The following is a 22,761-nucleotide window of genomic DNA, read 5'->3' on the forward strand; positions in this document are numbered from 1 at the left end:
AAGATCCAATTTTGATTTGTTATTGATTAAGAAAGTATTCATTCGATTAAACAACTCAATTGGTTCCCGAGATTCTATCCGCCAAGCTATGAATAAAGCTCGTTGGGAGTGCCACATCACCGCAGTAGAAGGTAGTCGTTTGATGGCCGCTTTTCCATACCACCCAGCAGCGCTGTGACTTCAAAGTTTCGAGATTAGAACTGGTCATAGATTAACCTATCACAAAGCGGGAAGCTAAGCGACTTGCGACTCCATGTTCCGAGTTTCCAATCGTAGGTTTCTCACGGGTTTTTCATCACGTACACACTTAGATTTTTGCGTGGCGATACATCCGCTAGTGTACGTACGTTAAACGTCACTACCCAAGTAACATTTAACGTTTTATGAAGTACTTCAAGGCTTCTTTAAAACAACATTCATAAAACCCTGGTCAAGATAGCTTTGCCTTTATTACATCCAGAAAAACCTCATTCTAGTTGGCCCACCCTGGAGAAGGTTTTGAAGGACATGTTTTCAAGGCACTTTAAGATTGAGTTGCTGCAACAAGGTTATATGACGAATGCATTATGAGAACCATTTTAAATCCTTATTAAAAGTACAATAAAAGCCATTAAGTACCAATACTTGTGCTATTTGCCTTTCCCTCCCCTTGGCTAGTTTTTGCACCTTGCTGTTGGTGGGCGGGTTAATTTCATGCTTTATAAAGGGTGTCCACGATGAAATTGCCACACACAAAATTGATTCGCAAAATTCGAGTTTTCATCCGATTGCCATCAAATTTTCAGGGATTGAGAAATAACTATTAAACTTCATTTTACTCGTATTTTATTTACAGTCCATACGCAAATGCCCGCACCTTGGCCTTAACCCCGGCCATAAGATTCTGCACAACCTGTGAATCAACCGTTTTTTGCATGTAAACCCATACTTTCTTCAGTTCCTCGACTGTCTTCACTACCTTAGGTCGTTTAAGAAGGTGCTGCTTCATAATCGCCCAGTACTTCTCGATGGGGCGGAGCTCCGGAGTGTTGGGAGGGTTGAACATTTTCGGCACGAAATTGACCTTATTGTCCGCATACCACTTCAGCACGTCCTTGGAGTAGTGGCATGAGGCCAAATCCGGCCAGAAGATTGTTGGGACGTTGTGGGCCTTCAGGAGAGGAAGCAACCGCTTCTGGAGGCACTCTTTTATGTACACCTGTCCGTTCATCGTGTCCTGAGTCACGAAAGGTGCACTCCGCTTCCCGCACGTGCAGATGGCTTGCCAAACCAGGAATTTCTTCGCAAATTTGGACATCTTCTGAGTGCGGACATGCTCCGGAACGCTGAACTTATCCTTGGCCGTGAAAAACAGGTTGCCGGGGATCTGTTTGAAGTCGGCCTTCACATATGTTTCGTCGTCCATGATGCAGCATTCAACTTTCGTCAGCATGTTGAGGTACAACTTCCTGGCACGGGTTTTGGCGGACTTGTTCTGCTTCTCGTCGCGATTAGGGGCCTTTTGTACCTTGAACGTTCGAAGCCCAGCCTTAGTTTTGGCCTTCTGGACAAAACTTCGGCTTAGGTGCAGCTTCTTAGCCACATCCCTAACGGAGGCGTTCGGATTTCGGTTGAAGGCCCCAACTACGCGGTTGTGATTTTTGGTGTTGTACGGAATACTGTTTCCATCACTTCTGGGCTTCCGATCGGTGGTCAACCGTTCCTCGAACCGCTTAATCACTCGTGACACCGTGGAATTCGCGATTCTCAACGTTTTAGCGATGGAACGATGCGAGAGATCCTTGTTCTCGTGATGAATGCGCAAGATTTTATCACGCACGAGCTGTTCTTTCGACTCCATTTCCGCGAGTTTTGATCACAGGACTTTAAAACTTGCAGGATGTAAATAATGCACTATGAACTAAATCCACCCAAATTTTCATTAAATTTTACCCAACGGTTAAAAAGTTAGAGCAATTTCATAGTGTGGCAATTTCATCGTGGACACCCTTTAGTGGAGTGTTGGAGACGGTTCGTTTATGGTCGGCGTTGCTGGCTCATGCCGCGATAGAATGGCGTCATGGGCAGGCAATGGGGATTACTAAGCTTCCCCTCTCTGATAAACCACTGCATGAGAGAACCAAAGATCTAGTCTACCAGTGATAGTATCACACTTGTTACTCCTTTAATTGAGAGCCGCGTCGTAGTACGCTTACGTATAGGCACTGACGTCGGGTGTGATACTGGCGGGTTTTGCCGCAAATCACTCTTATTTTATTTATTTTTACGCAGATAGATTTATTTGCATTTGCAAGGGAATTTTACTATTGAAATATTTCAGAAAGTGACCAACGGTGCTCCTTCTATTTGCGTGACAAGTTTTCATTGTTGTTTTCATTGAAGTATTACTCAGGAAACAATGTTAAACATCATTTTTGTACATGGTATTGTAACTAATCTTATATGTGCTTCATTTTGATTTGGGATAAGTGTTTGAACTATGGCTCGGGATTTCCACTGTGGCGTGCTTCTATTGTGACGTACCCATACGTATTTGTGTGGTGCGACATAGTGGAAGCGTGTGAGCATAGTTGGAGCATATACCCTATATAATTTAAAAATCAGCTAGGAAACTAACTTCAAAATGAAGCATTTTAGTCACATGAAGGTGTCACCTGGGTCGAACTAAGGTATAATAAATAGGTATAGGCTTTAATCGAAAGTACTTGAAACACGTTTAATTTTAGATTACAAGCACAAGTGCAGGTACTTGATAAAGCATGGGTTATGATTGATTAGGTGAATTAGAGCTTTTAATAATTTATTAAATTAGGCTAATGAGATATCAAAATCATCAAATGAACTTAAATAAGAAACTTCAGAAAGTCTAATGACATTAAGTAGATTAACAAAAGAATTAGGATGCGGGGGGTCCGCTTAGGGAGGCAACTAACCTTTAAAGTTGTAGAATAAATCTTCTTATTTAGTCTTGAACTTTAAAAAGAAAACGCAGGCAGACCAATAGCATTAAGCAGATTAACAAGGAGAGGAATACTTCAGGAAATAAGTAAAAGTATTATTATTATTTAGCTTTATTAAGGAGGCTTTCAGCCTTGGGCTGGTTCGCCTCCAAAATATAAGTAAAAGTAGAGGTATGTGACAATTAATAGCTTTTAAACTTTTGGAGGTATTGTATTCCCCTGAGTTTGTTGTACTCGATTACTATATTATTCTCTCAATACGCGAAATCTCTTATATATGCAATTAAAGCATTTGAGTTAACTTATTTCTTAGTGTTCAAGTACTTACATTTTTGAACAGCAGTCAATGTTAATCGATGAACTAAACCATACGTAAAATCGATCTTTCCTTATTTGGTATTGATGCATGTTTAACTTTTCGCGGCTGTCGGATTCAACGCGTCTATGTCTACGGAGGTTACGCAGAAGTGATTCGCAATGCGGTAGAGCTCACCAAAAGTTTTTTTGAGCTTCTGTAGTATAGAATTTGTTCGGTACGGTCGTGAAATTTTGAAATGATTGATACGTGCGGTAAAATAACTAAATTGAAACAAAGCTCAACAGTAAAATAAGTAGAATATTTAAGGAGGAAACCAAAATTAATCAACTTGCCAACATAGGCTATTACATTTATTTTGGTGGCACTCTTTAAGTGATAATAAGCTGTTTTTTTTCTCTACGTTTGTTTCGCGTGGCGTTCACAATTTGCGCGATTTTCATATCTTACGTAATTTAGATGTTAAGCTCTAAACGGTTTTACTGACTCGAGGTCGTTCCTTAAGCGGTGTTGGTACAGGTTAAACCTTTGCCGACTGTCGGATTCAACGCACCTACGCCTACGGAGCTTACGCAGAAGTGATACGCAATTCGGTAGAGCTTGTCAAACGCTTTTGAGCTTATGTAGTATATAATTTGTTCGGTGCGGTCGCGAAATCTTGAAATGATTGATACGTTCTTTAAATTAACTAACTAACTAACTGTTTTTCACTGTTAAATGCTGTATTTAAACTTAAAAGATTGCTTATTGCCGTTATGAAACCACAATAAATCAGAGTAAAAGCCAAAAGGTTGTTAAATTGTTACTTGGGTTATCTCTATGGGCATTTTTTGGCAACCTTTGTTTTTATTTACACCTCGGATGACTTCACCTGGGTTGTGCAAGATTCCTTTATTATCCTGATTTGTGCAAACAATACTTTCCACTCAACAGAGTCAGTTTGTCTACTATGCTCGATAGGTAGATTTTGATTTCATTCTGCGTAACTCTTCTATTATCAACTCTGTGTTCAACGAAACTTCGGCATATTTTCAGTTTACTGAAAATAAAAGAAGAAATTCTTTCCTTTATTTAACGTCGGTCTCTCTTCCGCAATCTAGTGCCAATCACTGACGGACATCGATTGCCATCCATTGACGGCAATCGCATGTGCAGGAAGGCAGCTTCCACACCTGCGTAGGATATCGCACCCATTCAAATATACATGGGCCGGGACACTGAACTGTTACGGCAGTATATTTCACCGAGGATTTTGTTTTTTAGTGTGTAGGACTTTGCCAATTGTATTTAATTTCTATTTTTTTTGCCACTTGTTGTTTGTTGAGCGGCTTCTTACGCCTGCCACGGCTCCCTGTCTGAATAATTTCTAGCCTAAAGTCTAGTCTAGGAGAACCATCGTGTTTAAGCTGGGTTTAGACTAGGCAAGACAAATTATCAACTTGGTTGAATTCAATTGGCTTGAAAATTTGAGCATGGTTCAACTTTTTTTCAATTCAAGTGAGTTGATCAAGTCAGTTGAATGGCATGGTTTACACGTTCAATTCGCGTTCAAGTCAGTTGAATTCAAATTACTTGATCAATTGACTTGTCTCGTCCAAACCCAGCTTTAGAGTCCCACGCTGATAGGATAGGAGGACGATGATGCTGATATGAGCTACCCAAAACAAAGAGAATAGATGCTCGTGTTGTAAAAGTCACTCCATCCGAAGAGATGAGCTCCCCTCTTTCCTGTTAGCATACGATCAAGGTACAACCAGGGTTGGTTACCCGAACTTCCCTGTAGTTACTCGTACCCCAGCACGCACCGCGGGGAGGTTGGGATAGGAGCTACTGGCCATCTTCATATCAATAAGTCAACTCATCTTAAATAAAAAACATCATGACTGAACAGATATTTTACTATCATAAGTGCTCTCACACTAGAGGTCAAATCGTATACCGAAATCTCAACAGCTGAACGTTCGGTAAAAATTTGACCTTAATTTTAAAGAATTTACAACTTTATTCAAATGATCAGGTTTAGTGGAGTTTTCGTTTTATAGCAGCTTTAAAACAAATGGCTGTTGAGATTTTGGTAAAAAAAATACCGAAGTCGGCGATAATTTCTAAGTGTGCGGACAAGGCATTCGTGACATGATTTAAAGGGTCCTGTATTATGGACAAAAATATTTATTTTTTATATAATTTTGAACAGTTTAATTTATTTTATACAGCTGATTTACATTATCTATACACAATTGAACTTCAAATTTGCTGGAATATCTAATCAGGGATGCAAAGGTCCTCCCGAACAGATCCACAACCTTGATTCACCTGGGAAAAGTAAGTGCCCGTGGGACACTCTCTGGAAATCGTCATTCCGCTCACACACTCGTAGTGGCGCCTACAGCTAAATGGAAATTCCGTCAATGGAGGCCGCAACAATATCCCATTGATCAAACCAGCACACAAATTCAACGCTTCGGATGGATCGCACGCATCGACACATTTTTGTTGCCGTTGGCTGAAGAAGCGACCTCGAGGACACTTCCACTCGTGTTCCATATTGTGATGGCATGCTATGTATTCATCACAAATGCCTGCGATCGGGAAACGGAGCTTTAATCCACCCGGAATTCCATCGCAGAAAAATGCTGCCACTGCTTGTAGCAGTAGAGTGATGGATATCACTAAAATTAAAACTGTGAATTGGTTGTAAGCATTAGTGGGGATCCGACAGAGTATGAAATTAAATTAATTCAAACGTATACCTTTCGCCATGTTGCATGAACAATGCTCAAAATAAGACTAACTAACGTAAGTGATTTGCGGTATAAATCTTGAGAAATGTTTCATTTGAATGCGCAATTCTGGAGAAAAAAAAACAAACCTTTAAGGCAATATCAGAATGTAGATTATGTCTATCTGGTTTCACAACTTTTCGGTGAATCGATAAGATAAGTTTTTGATAAAGAGAATTTAAATGAGATTCACGTGTATCGCTGATCTCTATCGTTTTTTAATTAAAGTGTGCATATTAGGGCGGTCCCAACTATCCTATTTGCTCCGCACAACACAATCAATTCCAAAGTTGTTCCCACAAAAATGCTCATTTGTTTGTAAATGGCATTCATACTGACCCGACACTTTTTGTTCTTTTCATCCTAGTCTTATGCCACGCTCAGACTAAATATTTATAACTAATATTACGATATTAGGGCTAGCTTCCCAGGCAAAGGCTGAGAGCAAATTGAAAACTAAATTTGATGTTGTGATGTAGCCAATAATTATTATTCAGACTGCTGTCGTTTTGGTCGCTTTAACGGTTTAAATATTAAGTTTGCCCAAGGAATCCAACTTCTATCTCGACATTGTGAAAAAAATAATTTTGCAAGATAAAATAAATATTTTCAAAAATTGAAGCAAAGTCATACCCATCCACTTTGTTGAAGACAACATCACTCTAAAGCCGCCATTCCTGGTGCTATTAATAAAGAGCGGGAAAATGGAATGTTTAACCACTGTGCACCGGTCTAACCAGCGTCTTGCAGATAGTCAACTTCGTGCGGCAACGATTTTTATTCGACCGGAGCGTCCTCCGGAGTTCAAAACAGGCACGATTCCTTCTTTGTATTTGAATTCTTCTGATGGTATCATTATCGACGGTCACCAGTGAGCCCAAATACACGAACTCGTCGACCAGCTCGATTTCGTCACCGTCAATCTGAAGACATTTCTAAAAACGTAGGTTACTCAGCGCTCAGCTTCGCACAAAAATGGATCACGGATAACTCACTTCTCTAAACTCTACACGTGCCATGATGTCACACAGCAAAGTTAAAAACTGGATTGGCTTCCTGAAGATCAGTGATGCAAAACTTCGTGACACTCACGCGACACTCGTCAATGCACCAACCGACTATCGCTTCCAGAACCATGGCAAACAACTATTACCAAATAGTCGCTGCTCACAGGAAAAACGTAACATTTGCTGCGGATGATGAAAAGCAACTGTGTGAGTTACAAACAAAGCTGGCAAAATTAAACGGAAGCCATTGGGCTCACGCACTAACACACTCACATAAGCAAGCAACGCAGCAACTGCTTCAAAACGAGATCATATGACTGTCGTAATTGTCATGAATGACCAGATCGGTGATGGATCACCGCCGAAGACGACATTCATCAGTTGCTTTTTACTTCTTGCGTCAACTTGATGGATGGTCATGGAGAGAGCATCAACAAGCACATTGATTGGGATGTACGAAGTTACTACCGTCAGCTGTTCGACAATCGTGATTGTGATAGGTTGCAACTCTGCTGAACACACTCAGTTTTGATTGTCCCATCTTGGCAATATTTTGCCGAGATTTGCACAGTCGAGTGTTCGTCAATACATTATACTGAGAACTCATCAAGCATTACGTTTGTTTGCTGCGATTAGAAGAAGCAGTTTCCGAGAATCAGCATCCAAACGTCACTTTTCCTGAAATTTCAGCAAAATAAAAAGCTGGAAGCTCGACTGGGAAAATTTCAGCAAAAATGCCGAGATTTGGCAGATAAAATTAAGTGTGAAGATCGTGCCACTCGTGCCTATCCCCGCTCTTCTTATCACACCTTCCAAAGCGAAGTTAAATAGTAGACACGAAAATCCATCACCTTGCCGTAGACCCCTCGAGATTCAAATGGACTCGAGAGTGTCCCCGATACTCGAACAACGCACATAACCACTCGATGCATCGTTGCCTTTATCGATCGCGTCAGTTTATGCGGAAATCCGTATTCGTTCGTGAACTGCCATAGCTGATCTCGATCGATTGTGTCGTATGCCGATTTGATACGTGGGCACATTGTATTTCCGGAATTTCTTCAGAACCTGTAGAACTGCGAAAATCTGGTCACCCATGAATCCCACCTGGCATTGCCACACGAACTCTCTTGTAAATGGTGACAAAAAGGCGGCATAGAATTTGGGAGTGAACCATGTAGGCGGTGTTCAACAGTGTGATCAGTGTTGGGAAAATATGAAAAAATCAAATCCCTCCAAAAATCAAAATCGTGCTTGATTTTCATAGAAAAAAATCGTCCCCTTACTCATATAAATAGTTTCAAACTGAAATAAATTCGAAGTTTCTTATCTTATCGATTTGGTATGTTCAGGATGAATTATTCAAAAACATTTGCTCAATCTCATAAGCGTTGTTAGAGATCGGGGGGGGGGGGGGATCTTACTATATGCAGTTTAAAAACGAAAATTATTGTAGTGTAAATATTTAATATCCACTTGTCCGTTCATTTGTTAGTGAGGAGATGTTGTTTGAATTATTAGCAGCTGGAAAATTTTAAATTTCTCTACAAAGCTTTTATTTAAAATATTAAACTGCCATTCGGGCCACCCGCATATAGAAAACACAGAAGTAGTCGTACGTCATGAACCAAAAACAAGAGAAAACGAAAACTGTCTTCACCAGTTTCGTCTAGGACACAGGTATAGTCGGACTTCGCTTGTTGGACTAACTTTAAGTGGGCTAAGTTTCAGTTGGGTTCCCAAGCCAAACGTCACTATTAACAGTGCTGATTCCTTTTCGAAATTTCGACCGGCTTCACGCAAAAACCGGCAAACGAGTAGAGTAATGAGACAGATTATTTCAATTCGATACAACGAGTTGCTTCCTTGATGGTTGTCAACGATATGGCTGAATGAGGTGTGAAACTAATTTCTGACTTATCAAGAAATTCACCCGAGACCTAGTTCAACAGCAATATTTGCTTCAAGGGATGGAACATCATCGCAAAGAGTACCTTGAGAAATCATAAAAAAAATAATATGCGCTAAATATAATCATTACAATCCAATGACATTTATGTGAATATATCTGACATTGTATATTGGACAAAAAAGAGCAGGGAAGAGAATGGTAGTACTCGCTTTACAACTGCTCTTATGTGATTAAGCAAATGTTGTTGAATAACCCATCCGAACAACTCGAGAAATGGGAAACTTCGAAGTTATTTTAGTCTTTATCTTTACTTTCATTGATATAAGTGAGGACTGGAAAGCATACAGTAAGCCCCCTCACCCCCACCCCATGTCTAACTACCCCTATTAAATGGAGCACATGTTTTTGAATACATCTGAACATTCCAACTTGACGAGATCAGAAACACCGAAGTTATTTGTATAGTTAGCCCCCCTCATCTCTTAATGTGTCTATGAGATTGGAAAATTGTTTTTGAACATACCAGTTCAAGAACATAAGAAACTCCGAAGCTATTTAAGTTTGAAACTTTACTTTTAAAATGAGTGAACCAAGCAATTATTTTCTGTAGAATAAATTAAATTTAAGAAGTACTGCCTATTTAGGGCTATATTTCTTCAGTCTTGTGAATTATTGTTTTTTTTTTTATCAAAGCAGATGCTTCAAAACGTGATTTCAGTCATATTTATGAAAGGAATAATGCAAAATTTAAGCATTTAGTTGAAATATCAGTGGTGGTCATATTGCCCCGAATGAACTTGAGTAATATTTGTTAAGAAAATCTTTAATGGTTATTTAGAAGTAGAAAAAAATTGCGTCATATAAGAAACCAATGACCATTTGTAAAGCTGTTGAAGGAATATCAACGATAAGTTATAAGAACTGCTTATAAACCTTATTTTCTGATTCAGAAAATTTATTACAGTTTTGACACTTTGAGGTATTCTAACAAAATTCGAATATTTGCTCTAGAGAAAAGTATTTTGTTATAGGCTTAAATAAAATGGATAGTTGAAGTTGAAGCCTGCAACAGATTTTTTGTAAAATATGTTTAATAAGTTGTTTTTTAAGTGGGTGGCCAGATTGCCCCATTGGCCATATTGCCCCACTTTCCCCTGTAGTGTACGCTAAAAATTGACATGTAAACACTGAATTTGAATACTAGGCCTTGAAAGCCTTGTTCGTTACACCTATAATAATGTAAGTTTCAAGCCTTTAAAGATGATAGTTAATGTTTCTCTACGATGAATCCAGTAGCTCTGAGTAGCACTCTTGGCCTCTCAATTCCCAAAAGGTCATATGTACACCTTATTTCCAAACATGTTTGCTCGGAGCAAGGCTGCTGGGCATCTACTGAAGTTTTTGTGTAGTACAGAATAAATCTGAATAACTTGCAGATCATAGAATTTCTCAGATCAAAACTGGTGTAACGAAAAGCTAGAATGCAAAAATATCAACTTTGATAATTTTAATCAAAATTGTCCAAGTTGGACACGATTGCGTAAAATCGATTTCTTGAACCACCCTGATATCTGCATATCAGTGCGTCAGTGTTAATTGAAACTTTTGATCAATGTTTTACTAGCGACATTGACTTAATCCTCCTCAAAGCCCCCCAATTGATTATTTCACTTAAAAACAAAGATATCGATACAGCAAATGTTATCTAAAGCGCCTTTTCTAGATAGTTCGCAAAATATTTCTTCGTTTAACAAACCGTCTGCTGATCCACTTGAAATCATTCGAATAATTATAGTCAAAGAGAAAGGACGCAATTCGTAAAAAAATGAGTAGATTTTATAATTTAACTTTGTTCGTAATCTTGACCGCGACGGTCATCATCGGTTCAACTACAGCGTACTATTGCGATGGACTGATTGGAGGAATGCTCATCAAATGGCATGAGCCTGAGGTCTGCGAACGATTCTACGCCTGTCAGCACGGTACGGACCATGAATGGTTCTGTCCGCCAGGTGAATTTTTCAGTCAAAGGAACCAACAATGTGAGAGTACGTGCAATCCAGTGGATCAAAGTACGTAGACAAATGTTCTTAAAAAGTCGGCTGAATCACATTCACTACATTTCTTGGAAATTTCTTTCACAGACCAATGGTGTGCAGGACTTCCTGATGGAATATTCATCCGTGTTCCTCCGAATGAACCATTCGATTGCAACAAGTACTATACCTGTGTAGGAGGGATCATGCACGCACAAAGATGTCCACCAGGGTTCCTATTTTCGCAGTTGAAACAAATGTGTGGATTTGAGCCATCGGATTGCTGATTATAGATAGTTTATCTTATATGTACAAAGTTAAGTAAACGTATAAAACGTATAAAAAATACAATATACAAATTACAAACTCATCGAGGTTCGGTAGGTTTTCAAACAACTATACGTGATCTACACTCTGGAACGGTTGGAACACAAGTGTGGTTTATTGTCAATTATCAAAGCCCTAGCTGCCCTACGCTTTTCCCTAAAACTGCTAGCTCTGCGCCTAGTAACGATGGTCCGATCGTCGTCCGTTACATTCCTGGATCGAAATTGCGGATTGCCATGATGCAGGAGCCAGTGTTTATCGAGTGAACTACTTCAACATTTTTTTTTTGTTAGTTAATTTATTTGATAATGCTCAATCGAATTAACTTTACAGAGTCGAGGATTCTTGTTCATTATTCAAAATATCGTAAAACTGTAGTCAAAAAGTACAGCACAACAAACACTTTATCTTCCGCTATCCAATAAGCCTCCTGCTTCATAATAGGATCCGCTTCCAGTATGGCAGTATACCCAAGGGGGTCAGAGCGCTTCCATTGTAGCAATGGACGCGAAACGTGGTCATCACTCACACACTCATCACGAAACGGTTGCTTTTCAAAGTCGACGACGCATCGACCGAAAGAACTGCTAATGTTGAATTTTGAGGTGGACCACACAATGGTTGATGTCGAGTAAACAGACGATCGCTGAACACTGACTACTTCAATATGTATCGCCCGAACGGATGTCAATCGGTCAAGTATGTGGCTAGCATTCCCTTGCGTTTTTCGACCCTTTTGCCAACGATGACATCAATTGGGTCGATGCTCCGGCGAGCGTGAACGGGCGTGAGAATGCTCCTAGACGACCAGGAGGTAGGTCTGCCATGATTGGAGGATTTGGCTCCGCATGTTCGATCTGACATCTTTGACAATTTCTATATGCTTGGTTGAAGCACGAGCGTATGCGGCCGCTTTGATATTTCTGCAGCAGTTCGTTTATCACTGTTTCGTGGTTTTGGTGACTGCCAGTGGTATTTATTGTGGTGGTGTGATATTATTAGTAGTAGTGATGTGGTGCTTGTGTGGTAGGATGATGGGTTTCTTCGCGTCTTCAGTGGCGTATTGGTACACTGCGATACGCGTTCTCATGCCAGGTTCGTCCAGCCACGGTGTCAACTTATACAGCGAACTAGATCTTGGAAGTACCGCTGTTTGTTGTTGAGGTGTTCCGAAGCATGGAAAGTTTTTCAGGATAACCTTCTTGCGTGAGGCGAATCAGGTATGCTTTAGCTGTATAGAGTTCGTTTTCAATTAGCGGTCCCGTTTAATTCGGCTAATTCCGTTGCTTGGAGCGGCAGTGCTGTTAATCGTAACACACGTGCGACAACATTTTTCAATCGTTCCCAGCTGGAGTAATCAGTGATGCAGATGATTGGTTTTGGGAGAGTGCAGTGGACTGAAAGACTTGTTAGGAGCTCGGCGTCTGTGGATTCGTTCCTGATTGCTGATTGTGGCCACTTGTCTTCGGTTATCCGTTGAACCACCTGCTCTCAAAGGATAGATCAGAATGTACGTCCCACTTTATGCCGTCGTCAGCTACGTTTAGCTTGCTTGATACGTGTCGCCATTCGTGCCAGTGTAGCGCTGATAATCGGAATTGATCCAGCACAAAACATCCCATAAGGTAAAGGAGCAGATGAGTTTGCTGGTGGAAAGATCATATATGATTACCTTTGTATGGGTCCCCTCACATTGCTCAATCCCAGGCAATGAGAACGCAGACTCTCTCTCAAAGGTGGGCTAACAAGGCGAGATTTATGATAGAAGAGTTTCACATGATGATTTTTTCCCATTCGTACGTCAGAGTTCTCTTTTAAGTTGGCAAAACGATTTGACAAATAATTCTCTTGGGCGGTGGTTACATTCCATTATTCCAAATGTTTCTTCGAGGTTTAAAGGCCGTCGAGATCATTGGCTGCTGGTAGCGGCGTCGCCTCAATGGCGCAAGTGCTCCTTGCCTGAATGATAACTACAAATCTCGATTACTTTTCGGAAGGACATATCAGATTTTGTAAATAACGCATTTTATCGTCGGTTTGGCATAACTAATAGCTCGCCCCACATACTAACACCGCTAACAGGTTGGGAAATTTTCCCCTATCTGATGGTAGTATTAGCATGCGTGGGCGAGCTACCAGTTACGCCAAATCGACGATCAAATGCATTGTTTACAAAAGCTGATACGTTCCTTCGAAAAAGTAATCGAAAAATACTTCTTGGGCTGTGTACCAATTGCCGAGTTAAATTCAACTCGTGGTTTAACGTGACATTTCATACACTCAAAAAATTCCACACGCCATCATCATGTGTCTCACACTTAATTTTGCGCATATTGTGAAAAACATCCATTTCATGTGTGAATCTTATGCTATGAACCATGCCTGAACACTATGGATTTGAATTGTGACACACTTGGATTCTATGTGCCTCATATGGTGATATCAATAGCTTTGCACACCATAGTTCAATATTCTACAATATTCTACTTTATCGACTTCTACTTTACCGACTCTAAAAATGAATCGACAAATATATAAACAAAACTGCCAGAGGCCAGAGCTTTCAAATATCTTTTTAATGGGTCTGATTTTGGATTCGATCATGAACTGTTGGGGTGTGCTGCTGCCAGAGTCTTCGTTCGATCTCATTGTGCCACGGTTGTTCTCATATATGAGGCGGGTTGATAGGAAAAAGTCACAACTCTTGTTTTCGATGTTTACCTTTCTGAGCAAGCAATTCACATCGTATTGAAATGCAAAACACTTTAAATCCATCTGTTTTGAACAGTAGCGTGATTCAATGTGCAATACACTTGAATAGACAGTGAAAAAATTTCAACATTTCAAAGTTTGAAACACTATAAAGTAACGTGTATAACACATTGAACCAAGGTGAAATACACTTAAAGTAAATGTGATTCTGCATTTAAAAAATCTAGTGTTTAAACACTTCGATCAAACGTGTGAAATGTTTTGAGTATAAGTTATTTGCAATGTTCGAAAATGCCGGAAATTGATCAGTTTTCAAACAGAACTCAGCCACGGTTAGCAAAATTTAACTTCTAGTCGGTCCGAAATAACCACGCTAGTATAGCAGGGTTATTCGATAACTCATCTGTCACTTTTAACCACGAGTTAAATTAAACTCACCCATTGCGACACAGCCTTGGGAGTAAAATTAGGGCCATCCATAAATTACGTATATTTTGACCAACTAACCCCCCTTCCCCCTCGGAGCGTGTTTTGCAATACACCTAATACATGCCCGGTCCCAACTTCTGACACCCCTCTCCTCCCTCAACTCCTACGTTATTTATGAAAGCTCCCTAATCATTGGGCAACACTGAAAGACAGCAGCACACAGCACACAAAATGGGTTGGACATTTATGCGAAATTTCGGTATCGAAAGTCAATATTTCGCGATCACAACATTTTAGCTTAAAATTCCTCCATTTAATTCTCAGTACATCTTCAATCTATTGGTTGAATTAAAAAAAAATCTTAATATGGTTTTTTAAGATTTCGTGCGTTTTGTGAACGCACATTTATTATTTTGCATTAGAAAACGGGAACGGGGTGTTTCTGTGGTGATAAAAAGGATTTTCCTACACAGATTACAGTTTTCTGAACCAAGCACTGAAATTATCAGACGGTACCTCTATTTATGCGTTTAGATTAGCTATGAAAGTCCCTCCTACTTGGAAAATTATGCTGTAGAACGGTTTATACAACCCCATTTTGTTTTGCATAATTCTTCAAGAAGGAGGGACTTGCAATGCTTATCTCTTAGCATAAATAGAGGTACCGTCGAGTTTTTTTTTCAGTGCTAGGTTCTGAAATTCAACAGTGAGTGTTCAAAAGGGCCTACTTGTAATGTTCGATTCTCTTCATCGATTTTCTGTTTACAGCTAAGCGAAACAATTAATCATTTTGTTAAGCTTCTGCATTCATGTTCCATCAGATGTCACTGCTGTTATTTGCAGTGACATGTATCGGAAACTGCACACAATCTGTTTTCCGTTAATTGTTCACAGAGGAGACTGCAGTGCAAAACATTTCTGGTACCTCTATATATCCATTTAGATTAATATTCGAAGCCCCTCCTGTTTTACACATTCTGCACACAAAATAGCTCACCCCTCACAGAATTTCCCGCCAATTTTTAAGAATGGGGCCGGGCAGAAAGTATCTATGCGGAGAATATGTAAAAAAGGAGGGACTTCAAATGTTAAAGTAAATGCGTATATAGAGGTACCAGACATGTTTTGTAGTGTCAGGTACTCTATTTTGTAATCTGTGAAAGGGAAATGACAAATCGAGTGTCATCAAAATACATGGCATGTTGAGAGATTGAGGTCGTGAGAGCAAATTTTCTCTCTCAAATTTGTTAGCTCTCTGGGGACTGGTAGTAACGCAGGTAAAACTGTATGGGAAAAAATCGTTTTTTTAAAGTTGTAGCTTGTTTAACAATAATTTCCGGGAAAAAAGTGAACGACAAAGTCTCTTGCTAATTTCTTTAGTTTGTCGTTCACTGTTTTTGAACTGAATATGCACCGAAAGCGAATTATTCCCACTTCTCTCAATTTCTATATGGGAATTTTTATCACTGCCTACCAGCGGAACAGCGCCATCTCTGTGGAAAATGGTCGAACGAAATGATTAATTCAAGTTAAACATTGCATTAGGTCCTAAGTAACACTGACAAGATTCTCTTCATCGACTTTCTCCTTGAATCCACTTGGCCCAGGTATTTTCAGCACACATATCGATAAAAGAAGTTTTTTATCTAGCATCTAATACGACAAACACCACAAGGAACGATTCTGTGCTCAAGTTATTTAGGCTGTGTTCCATTTGGTGAATTTTTACTTATATTTGACAGATGGAAAATTTTCAAATAAACCTGCTATTCCAGCAGACTTATTTCTGATAGACAAGGAATCAATTTGACAGACGCTTTCTCAAAAAATCGGCCGATCTACAACAGAGGGATTTTCGAACATCTTAATTTATTTTCGAAGCGTCAAATCTAAGTGAAAATTTTCCAAATGGAAAACAGCCTTAGGCTGTAAACCATTTGCCGAGTTAAATTTAACTCGTGGTTAAAAGTGACATTTCGAAAGTTATTCTTGATGTTCGAAAATCTCTGTGGTACCGATCGATCGGTTTTCGAGCAGAATTCAGCCACGGTTGTCAACATTTAACTTCTTGTCTATCAGAAATAACCACGCTCGGATAGCAGGGTTAATCAATAACTTTCCATCTGTCAAATGTTAACCAAAAGTTAAAATAATCCACCAAATGGTTCAGAGCCTTAGTATTATTTTTTTATTTGTTCAATCTGTAGATAAAAGATGTACCGAGAACTTATTGGAGGGATTCATGGCTAATTGATATCATCTCGATCAACTATGAAATGTTGCATAACATTGATGAAAAATTGTGCACTCCATTTTTGTGTGTGCATTTATTTTTAGCGTTTTGAAGTTGAATCGCTGAGGATCAATTTCATTACCATAGAAAAATTTCAAGAGTACAGATATCAGCTCTCACAAAACTTATAACAAAGAAACTGGAACTTCACGTTTGTTGCAGTCCAGTTCACAAGGAGTTTCAATTTCATGAGTGATGTCACAACACCTGGAGAAAGCCTTACTCATATCTGATTGTAATTTAGGAACCAAATGAAATAGTATTCGCATTTTTATGAGGTCCTGAATTTAAACAAGTTTTACTAAGTAGGAAATCCAAAATTTGTACATAGGACCGAAATCATAGGTTACTTCTACTGTATTTTAAATCAATATCTAGAAAAAAATGCACGAGAATTTCACTACACAGCTTAACGCAGGCTACGTCAACCCTGCGGTCGTGTGTTGTACAAAACCCCACCAATTTTTTTTTTTCTTACGGCATTAGGGTGGCCCCTTCCCTGTTAATTTGGAAAAAAAATAGTTTTCCTATTTTTTTATAATTTTTGGATTTTGTATCAAAAGGTCAAATGAAAGATTATTAAAACAAGTTTTTAGGAAAAATATGAATATGGGCTTTAATCGTGGTTTTGCATTGAAAAACATTGATCGATTAACATCATTTGCATGGTCCAGGAACCAAAGGTGCTATTGCATGTTTTTTTTCGCTTAAAAGTAGAATTCAGCGTCTTAAATGCTTTTCCGTACCTCGATATGTCCGGGTTTGATAGATCGTCGATAAGCCACTGCTATTCTGGTGCAAGGAGCACCATCATCGGGTTTGAATGGTTACGACAGCAACTCGCTCATAAATGGTGTGATGTGATATGAGTGGCCCGGTGGCCTTAGAACGACCGTTTTTGCTTACTCAGCAGAACATCATGGATTAAATCTCAGGTCCCTTCACATTCTAAATTCGTTAGTCGTTTTTTTTTCTTAACATGAACACATGAAACGAACTTTGCTGCAAACCCAACCATTTTATTCAACATCCCAGTGATTTCTCTTGGAAGTGGAGAAGATTTATCGGCTTCCAACAAAGCTAGTAACCATTCCTTATTTGACGTCGACGTGCATTCGGACGTGGCCGGTGCTGATATTGCCTATTATAAATTTAGAGATCACCAGTTTTTACACATTGAAGATCATAGCTAGTTCGCTGTGTAATTCATCAGTGTCATTCCCACTTTTTATACCTGTGATCATGACATTTTTACCTATGGGATGAGTACTTAAGGGGGTTAGGTTTTTGATAAGTCTTTAGTGGGAATGACACTTACTGCACATTGTAGTCGAAATTCGTATCTTTCATGGATACCAAAATTAATTAAGTGGAATTAAATGGAAGATAACCTTTTTTGCTGTTTCATTTAAGCATTCCGCTAAACAACCCAATTTCATTACTTCATGGGGAGACTTTTGATTTACAAAAATATATGAAAGTTAGGACGGCTCATGTCTAAGTTTAGCAATTCTGTAATTAAATCAATTATGTGGGTGTACGGTCTGTAGTACAATTTCTTGTTTTTCTTTTCTTTTTCAGATGCTCGGAATCGGTACAGACAAGGTAGATCTGCTTTCGCACCGGTTCCAGTTTTCCAGCGTCCTAGGACTAGACGACCAGTCATGGGGCTATTCGTACCGCGGTTTGACTCAGCACAACAGCCAGCTTAAATACTATGGGAAGAAATTCAGTCAAGGTCGCATAATCGGTGTATACGTCGATTTGTTCCGGGGGGTTCTCGAGTTCTACCTAAACCGACGATCCCAAGGCCGTGCCTATGCAAACATTCCACGCGACAGCAACGGATGCATTTACCCGATGATCTGCTCTACGTCAGCCAAGTCATCAATCAAACTTATCAATGCAGCATCTTTCAAGGATAGCCTAGTGTTCAACTGCATGAAAGTGATCTCCAAGTATCCAAAATTGTTGGAGCAAGTGCATGCAGTCCCTGGATTACGGCGACTTGCAGATGATTTGTGGTTCCTTCAGTTGAGGGAACCGAAAAAGACTGATGAATTTCAGCGCAACAATCTGCTGCTAGAGGATGAAGCTCTACTGTGTGGGTTGAAGAAAAAGAAATTCAACGACATTGTTACCCAAAGCCAGTCGCACACCTCGCAGGAATGTGAAAATATATCTGAAGATCAGATATACGACAATATGATCACGGAAGAAGATACTAAAAAACATTCAACGAACAGTAGTCGCACTATTAGCACTAGCAGCAGCAGTGAGGACGAAGAGCTGGCGTGGATGATTTCTCGAGAATTTTTCTGTAATCACTGAAAAGTCGTATAATCAAGACTTTTCCTTGGTTAACTTGAACATTTCAGAATGTGACTGACTTTCAATTACTTTATCGGCAGTAGACTTAAGTTTGTTGAATATTTAGCTATAAGGAACCTGTGCCATTTACACTAACAATAGATATGTGTGTTACCATATATGTTATTGAATGAAATAAAAGTAACTTTAGGCTTATGAAGTTCTCAGTAAATCAATATCACGTTTGGTACATGGAAAAGAACATAAGTTAATATTACAAATTAAGAAGCGCGGCCAGAGTTGAAACTATTTTGATCAAATCACCCGTGTGGTGTTTCGAACCGATTAATACACGATCGACAGCGATTATTACGGAAAATATTGAATTCTTTTATTATTGGAAAATTACACGCGGTTGCAAACTCGAAGTCCAAGAATAATCTTCTTTTCTTTCTTATCCTTCTCACCGTTCTTTTTCTCTCCTCCTTTTTCCTTCCTTCTCGACTTAATTCAAATGATTGACTCAGAGTATTTTCTTTCCATACGAAATTTACTCATATTTGGGAGAACTCATAACTGCAGATTTTCCCAAATATCGTTACCGAGCCGTTGGTCCCGGTTCATGAGTTGATGGGTCGATAGGTAGGGTCCAGGTGTGGGAGCTGCCTCCCTGGCGTCGGAAGCATTGATGCTTAGCACGGAAAACAAAATCGTCGGAAAAAAAAACAAAACAAGGATTTAAGGATCCCATTAATTTGATCTCGAAAAATTATTGTTTGTTTCAGAGATGCAAAATATCATGACACTCATTCGACACTCAACAACGCATCAACTGACTATCGCTGGCAGATCGTTTTGTCACGCATTGAGAGGTTGAGCCATGGCAAACAACAATCACCAGTAATGGTCGCTGCTCACAGGCAAAACGTAACACTCGCTGCTGATGATGTAAAGCACAACGACAACAATGAAAACGTCTGCAGTGCTATGATAAGAAAAGGCGAAACCACAGAAGAGAATAAAAATAAAACAAAGCTGGCAAAATTTAACGGAAGCTGTTGGGCACACTCACCAACACACTCACATAAGCAAGCAAAGCAGCAACTGCTTCAAAACGAGCATGATTGTCGGGAATGATCAGATCGGTGATGGATCAACACCGAAGACGATTCACCAGTTGTTTTTCACTTCTTTCGTCAACTTGCTGGATGGTCGTTACTAACGTTACTACCATCAGCTGTGTGACGATCGTGATTGTGATAGGTCGCAACTCTGGTTTATTTAATTATTATTAGGCAATCAAATAATAATTTTATTAATTCAATAAGCTAGTGCATTGTCCATTTCCTCACTCAGTGCTCATTTTTCTAACTCGATTTATGACAACCAACAATTTATTAAGATGATTTTAAATTCAGATCGTGGATTGGTGAATTTGCCGAAAACTTGAGGCACATAGAAAAAAAAATCAGTCTCAGACTTAGACAAATTTTGACAATTTATAGACAATCAATTTTAAAGATTTCGGAGATAGAAACTTGTATAATACCTCAAATTTTCATAACTCTGGGACCTAAACAAATTTTCTAGATAGCAGTCTTAGAAAAAAAAGGATTATCCTGGAATGAGAAAAATTGTAAAAAATGTCTAGGACTTAAAATCTCGATCTGGGATAAATTATAGAGATTTTGGACCAATTGTCCAATGGCTGGTGTGGTGCCCTCAGGGATATTTTAGGATGCTCGTGGTCGGAATAATCCGGGGATTCATCAACACAACTGTACACTTGTTTTTACTCTGTCTCTTTATTGACCTGTTTCTCCTCTTCGGTAAGGTAGTAGTGTTTCAGTCGGCCGTTGTCGTGGCACCACGGCACCACATCTGGTTTTCTCTAGGAGATGGGAAATCTAATCAGCGATGACGAAGTCCTTGAACTTTGATGGGAGTTTTACTTCTCGACGCGTTCTAGAATTTTCAGAAGTTATTAGTGAAGAATACTATAACTATCCAGCTTGACACATTTTTAAAAATTCTAGTCTTTTAAAATATGTCTAGGAGGAGGAGGAGCATAGTTTTCAGGTGGGGCATAGTGAGCATCCCGCAGTTTGGCCCTGGATTTGTAGCTGCATGAAACAAATCAACTGGTAGTAGGTTCAATATCATTATGATATTGATCCTACCATCCATAAATTTGTTCTGAACGTCCTGAAGTCCAAGCTGGTGCACGGGATGCTCACTATGCCCCTATTACCCCTATATTATGAAAATTTTCCTAAACCATTTTTCGAAATCTAAAGCTTGAAAAACGTAAAAGATCAAGACATAAAAAGCCAGGATATTTCGACTAGACTTACCTATGCTATTTCGATCACATGGCAAGGGAAAAAATAGAAATGGTATAATCTGGTCCGGACAAATTTTGAAGATAATGGACTTGAATGTGGCAAAAAAAAATTACACACAGAGAAATGATTTTTAAATTCAAATGGATATATTTTTGGCTCAGGGCCTAATATATTTTTGGTATTGATTCAAATATATTATTCGGTGAATTCAAAAAAAATATTTGTAAATCAACCAACTGGTTGTAGAGTCAATAATCAGTTTGTTGATTCTAAAAACCATTTTGTTGATTCAGAAATATGTTTTGTTGAAATAGTGATACGATATGTTTGAATCAATAACAAAATACATTAGATCCTGAAACAAAAATCCATTTTTCTGCGTGTAGTCATTCTATCACCTGCAATTGGACAGTTCTGGTCTGTTCGCAACTCTTCTCGTCGGACTTTACACGCTGATTTTTAATTAACCAAAGCAAGCTGTGATTTGAGGTGATTTTCCAAAGACAAATAATTGAATTATTCTTTACTTTCAAAATTTATATTGGTCGTAAAAAAGTGTATTTAATGACTAAATTTTAAGAAATAGTGACTTTAGTGTTTTTTGGTTGAAAGAAGTGACTGACTTGAAAATAGTGAACTAGCCACTAAAAAGTGACCTGCTACTAGATCTGAGGTGGGCTCTGCTCCCCACTCTTTGGGACATCCCCTCGTATAATGGCTTGTTCTGTATCGCATTGAAATATTTTTATCATTGAAAGGAGATTCTTCTTGCTCGCGTGGATCACGCGTAAGTGTCTCTGTTTACGGATCAACCTTCCATTTTTGGCCCTTCATACAATGGTAAATTGAATGCAATCAGATCATACTAGACATACTAGTTGGACAGTCCACTGTCTAATAGAGTTTTTGATCTAATTTTCGTCCTACTAAGCACACCCGCGTTTTACCTGTTTTCTGAAAGAGTTTAAACAAAAAATGGAATATTTCTTTCAAAGATGACTTCTAAATTTATTCACCTTTCCATACGTACCGTTGAATTTGATAAAGAGTCACAAATGGTTGAGATATTGTTTAAAATCTAATACTGCTTCTTGATTCTAAATTCGATCTACGAGTTTCAATTCCGTTCTAACGTATTGAAACGCCATTAGATTTACTTCGTTCTACGGATGATGGTAGAAAAGGGGATTCGCTAGGAGCGCTTCTTTTGTTTTGAGAACAATGAACGTAAATATTCATACAATGCGCTCTAATATGATCTACGTTGTAGTTAATGAACTAACGCATCGGAACAAACCTATTATTGATTTGTATAAGGTGAAATTATTGATATT

At 39.0% G+C, this 22,761-nt stretch overlaps 1 protein-coding gene and 2 long non-coding RNA genes across 4 annotated transcripts in view; 2 read left to right on the plus strand and 1 right to left on the minus strand.

The window, feature by feature from the left end:
* Positions 1 to 19,298, plus strand: part of LOC135710410 (SPRY domain-containing SOCS box protein 3) — a 36,353-nt gene extending 17,055 nt beyond the window's left edge. For both annotated transcript variants that reach the window (XM_065232981.1, XM_065232982.1), the window contains exon 3: positions 18,354 to 19,298. In XM_065232981.1, the coding sequence (XP_065089053.1) occupies positions 18,354 to 19,103 (750 nt within the window). In that variant the 3' untranslated portion in view covers positions 19,104 to 19,298. The remainder of the gene's footprint in view (positions 1 to 18,353) is intronic.
* On the minus strand, positions 5,627 to 6,120 carry LOC135710420 (uncharacterized). Its single transcript, XR_010518418.1, has 2 exons — positions 6,027 to 6,120; positions 5,627 to 5,957 (listed from the first exon to the last, which is right to left on the minus strand). It is a non-coding gene; the product is annotated as an uncharacterized LOC135710420 (long non-coding RNA).
* LOC135710419 (uncharacterized) lies at positions 10,438 to 11,213 on the plus strand. The gene is made up of 2 exons (XR_010518417.1): positions 10,438 to 11,047; positions 11,120 to 11,213. It is a non-coding gene; the product is annotated as an uncharacterized LOC135710419 (long non-coding RNA).
* Positions 19,299 to 22,761: the final 3,463 nt, after the last annotated feature.

This window comes from Ochlerotatus camptorhynchus, unplaced genomic scaffold (assembly GCF_037179485.1).
Source record: "Ochlerotatus camptorhynchus isolate MF236.1 unplaced genomic scaffold, CSIRO-AGI_Acam_v1.1 ptg000380l, whole genome shotgun sequence".
NCBI lineage: Eukaryota > Metazoa > Arthropoda > Insecta > Diptera > Culicidae > Ochlerotatus > Ochlerotatus camptorhynchus.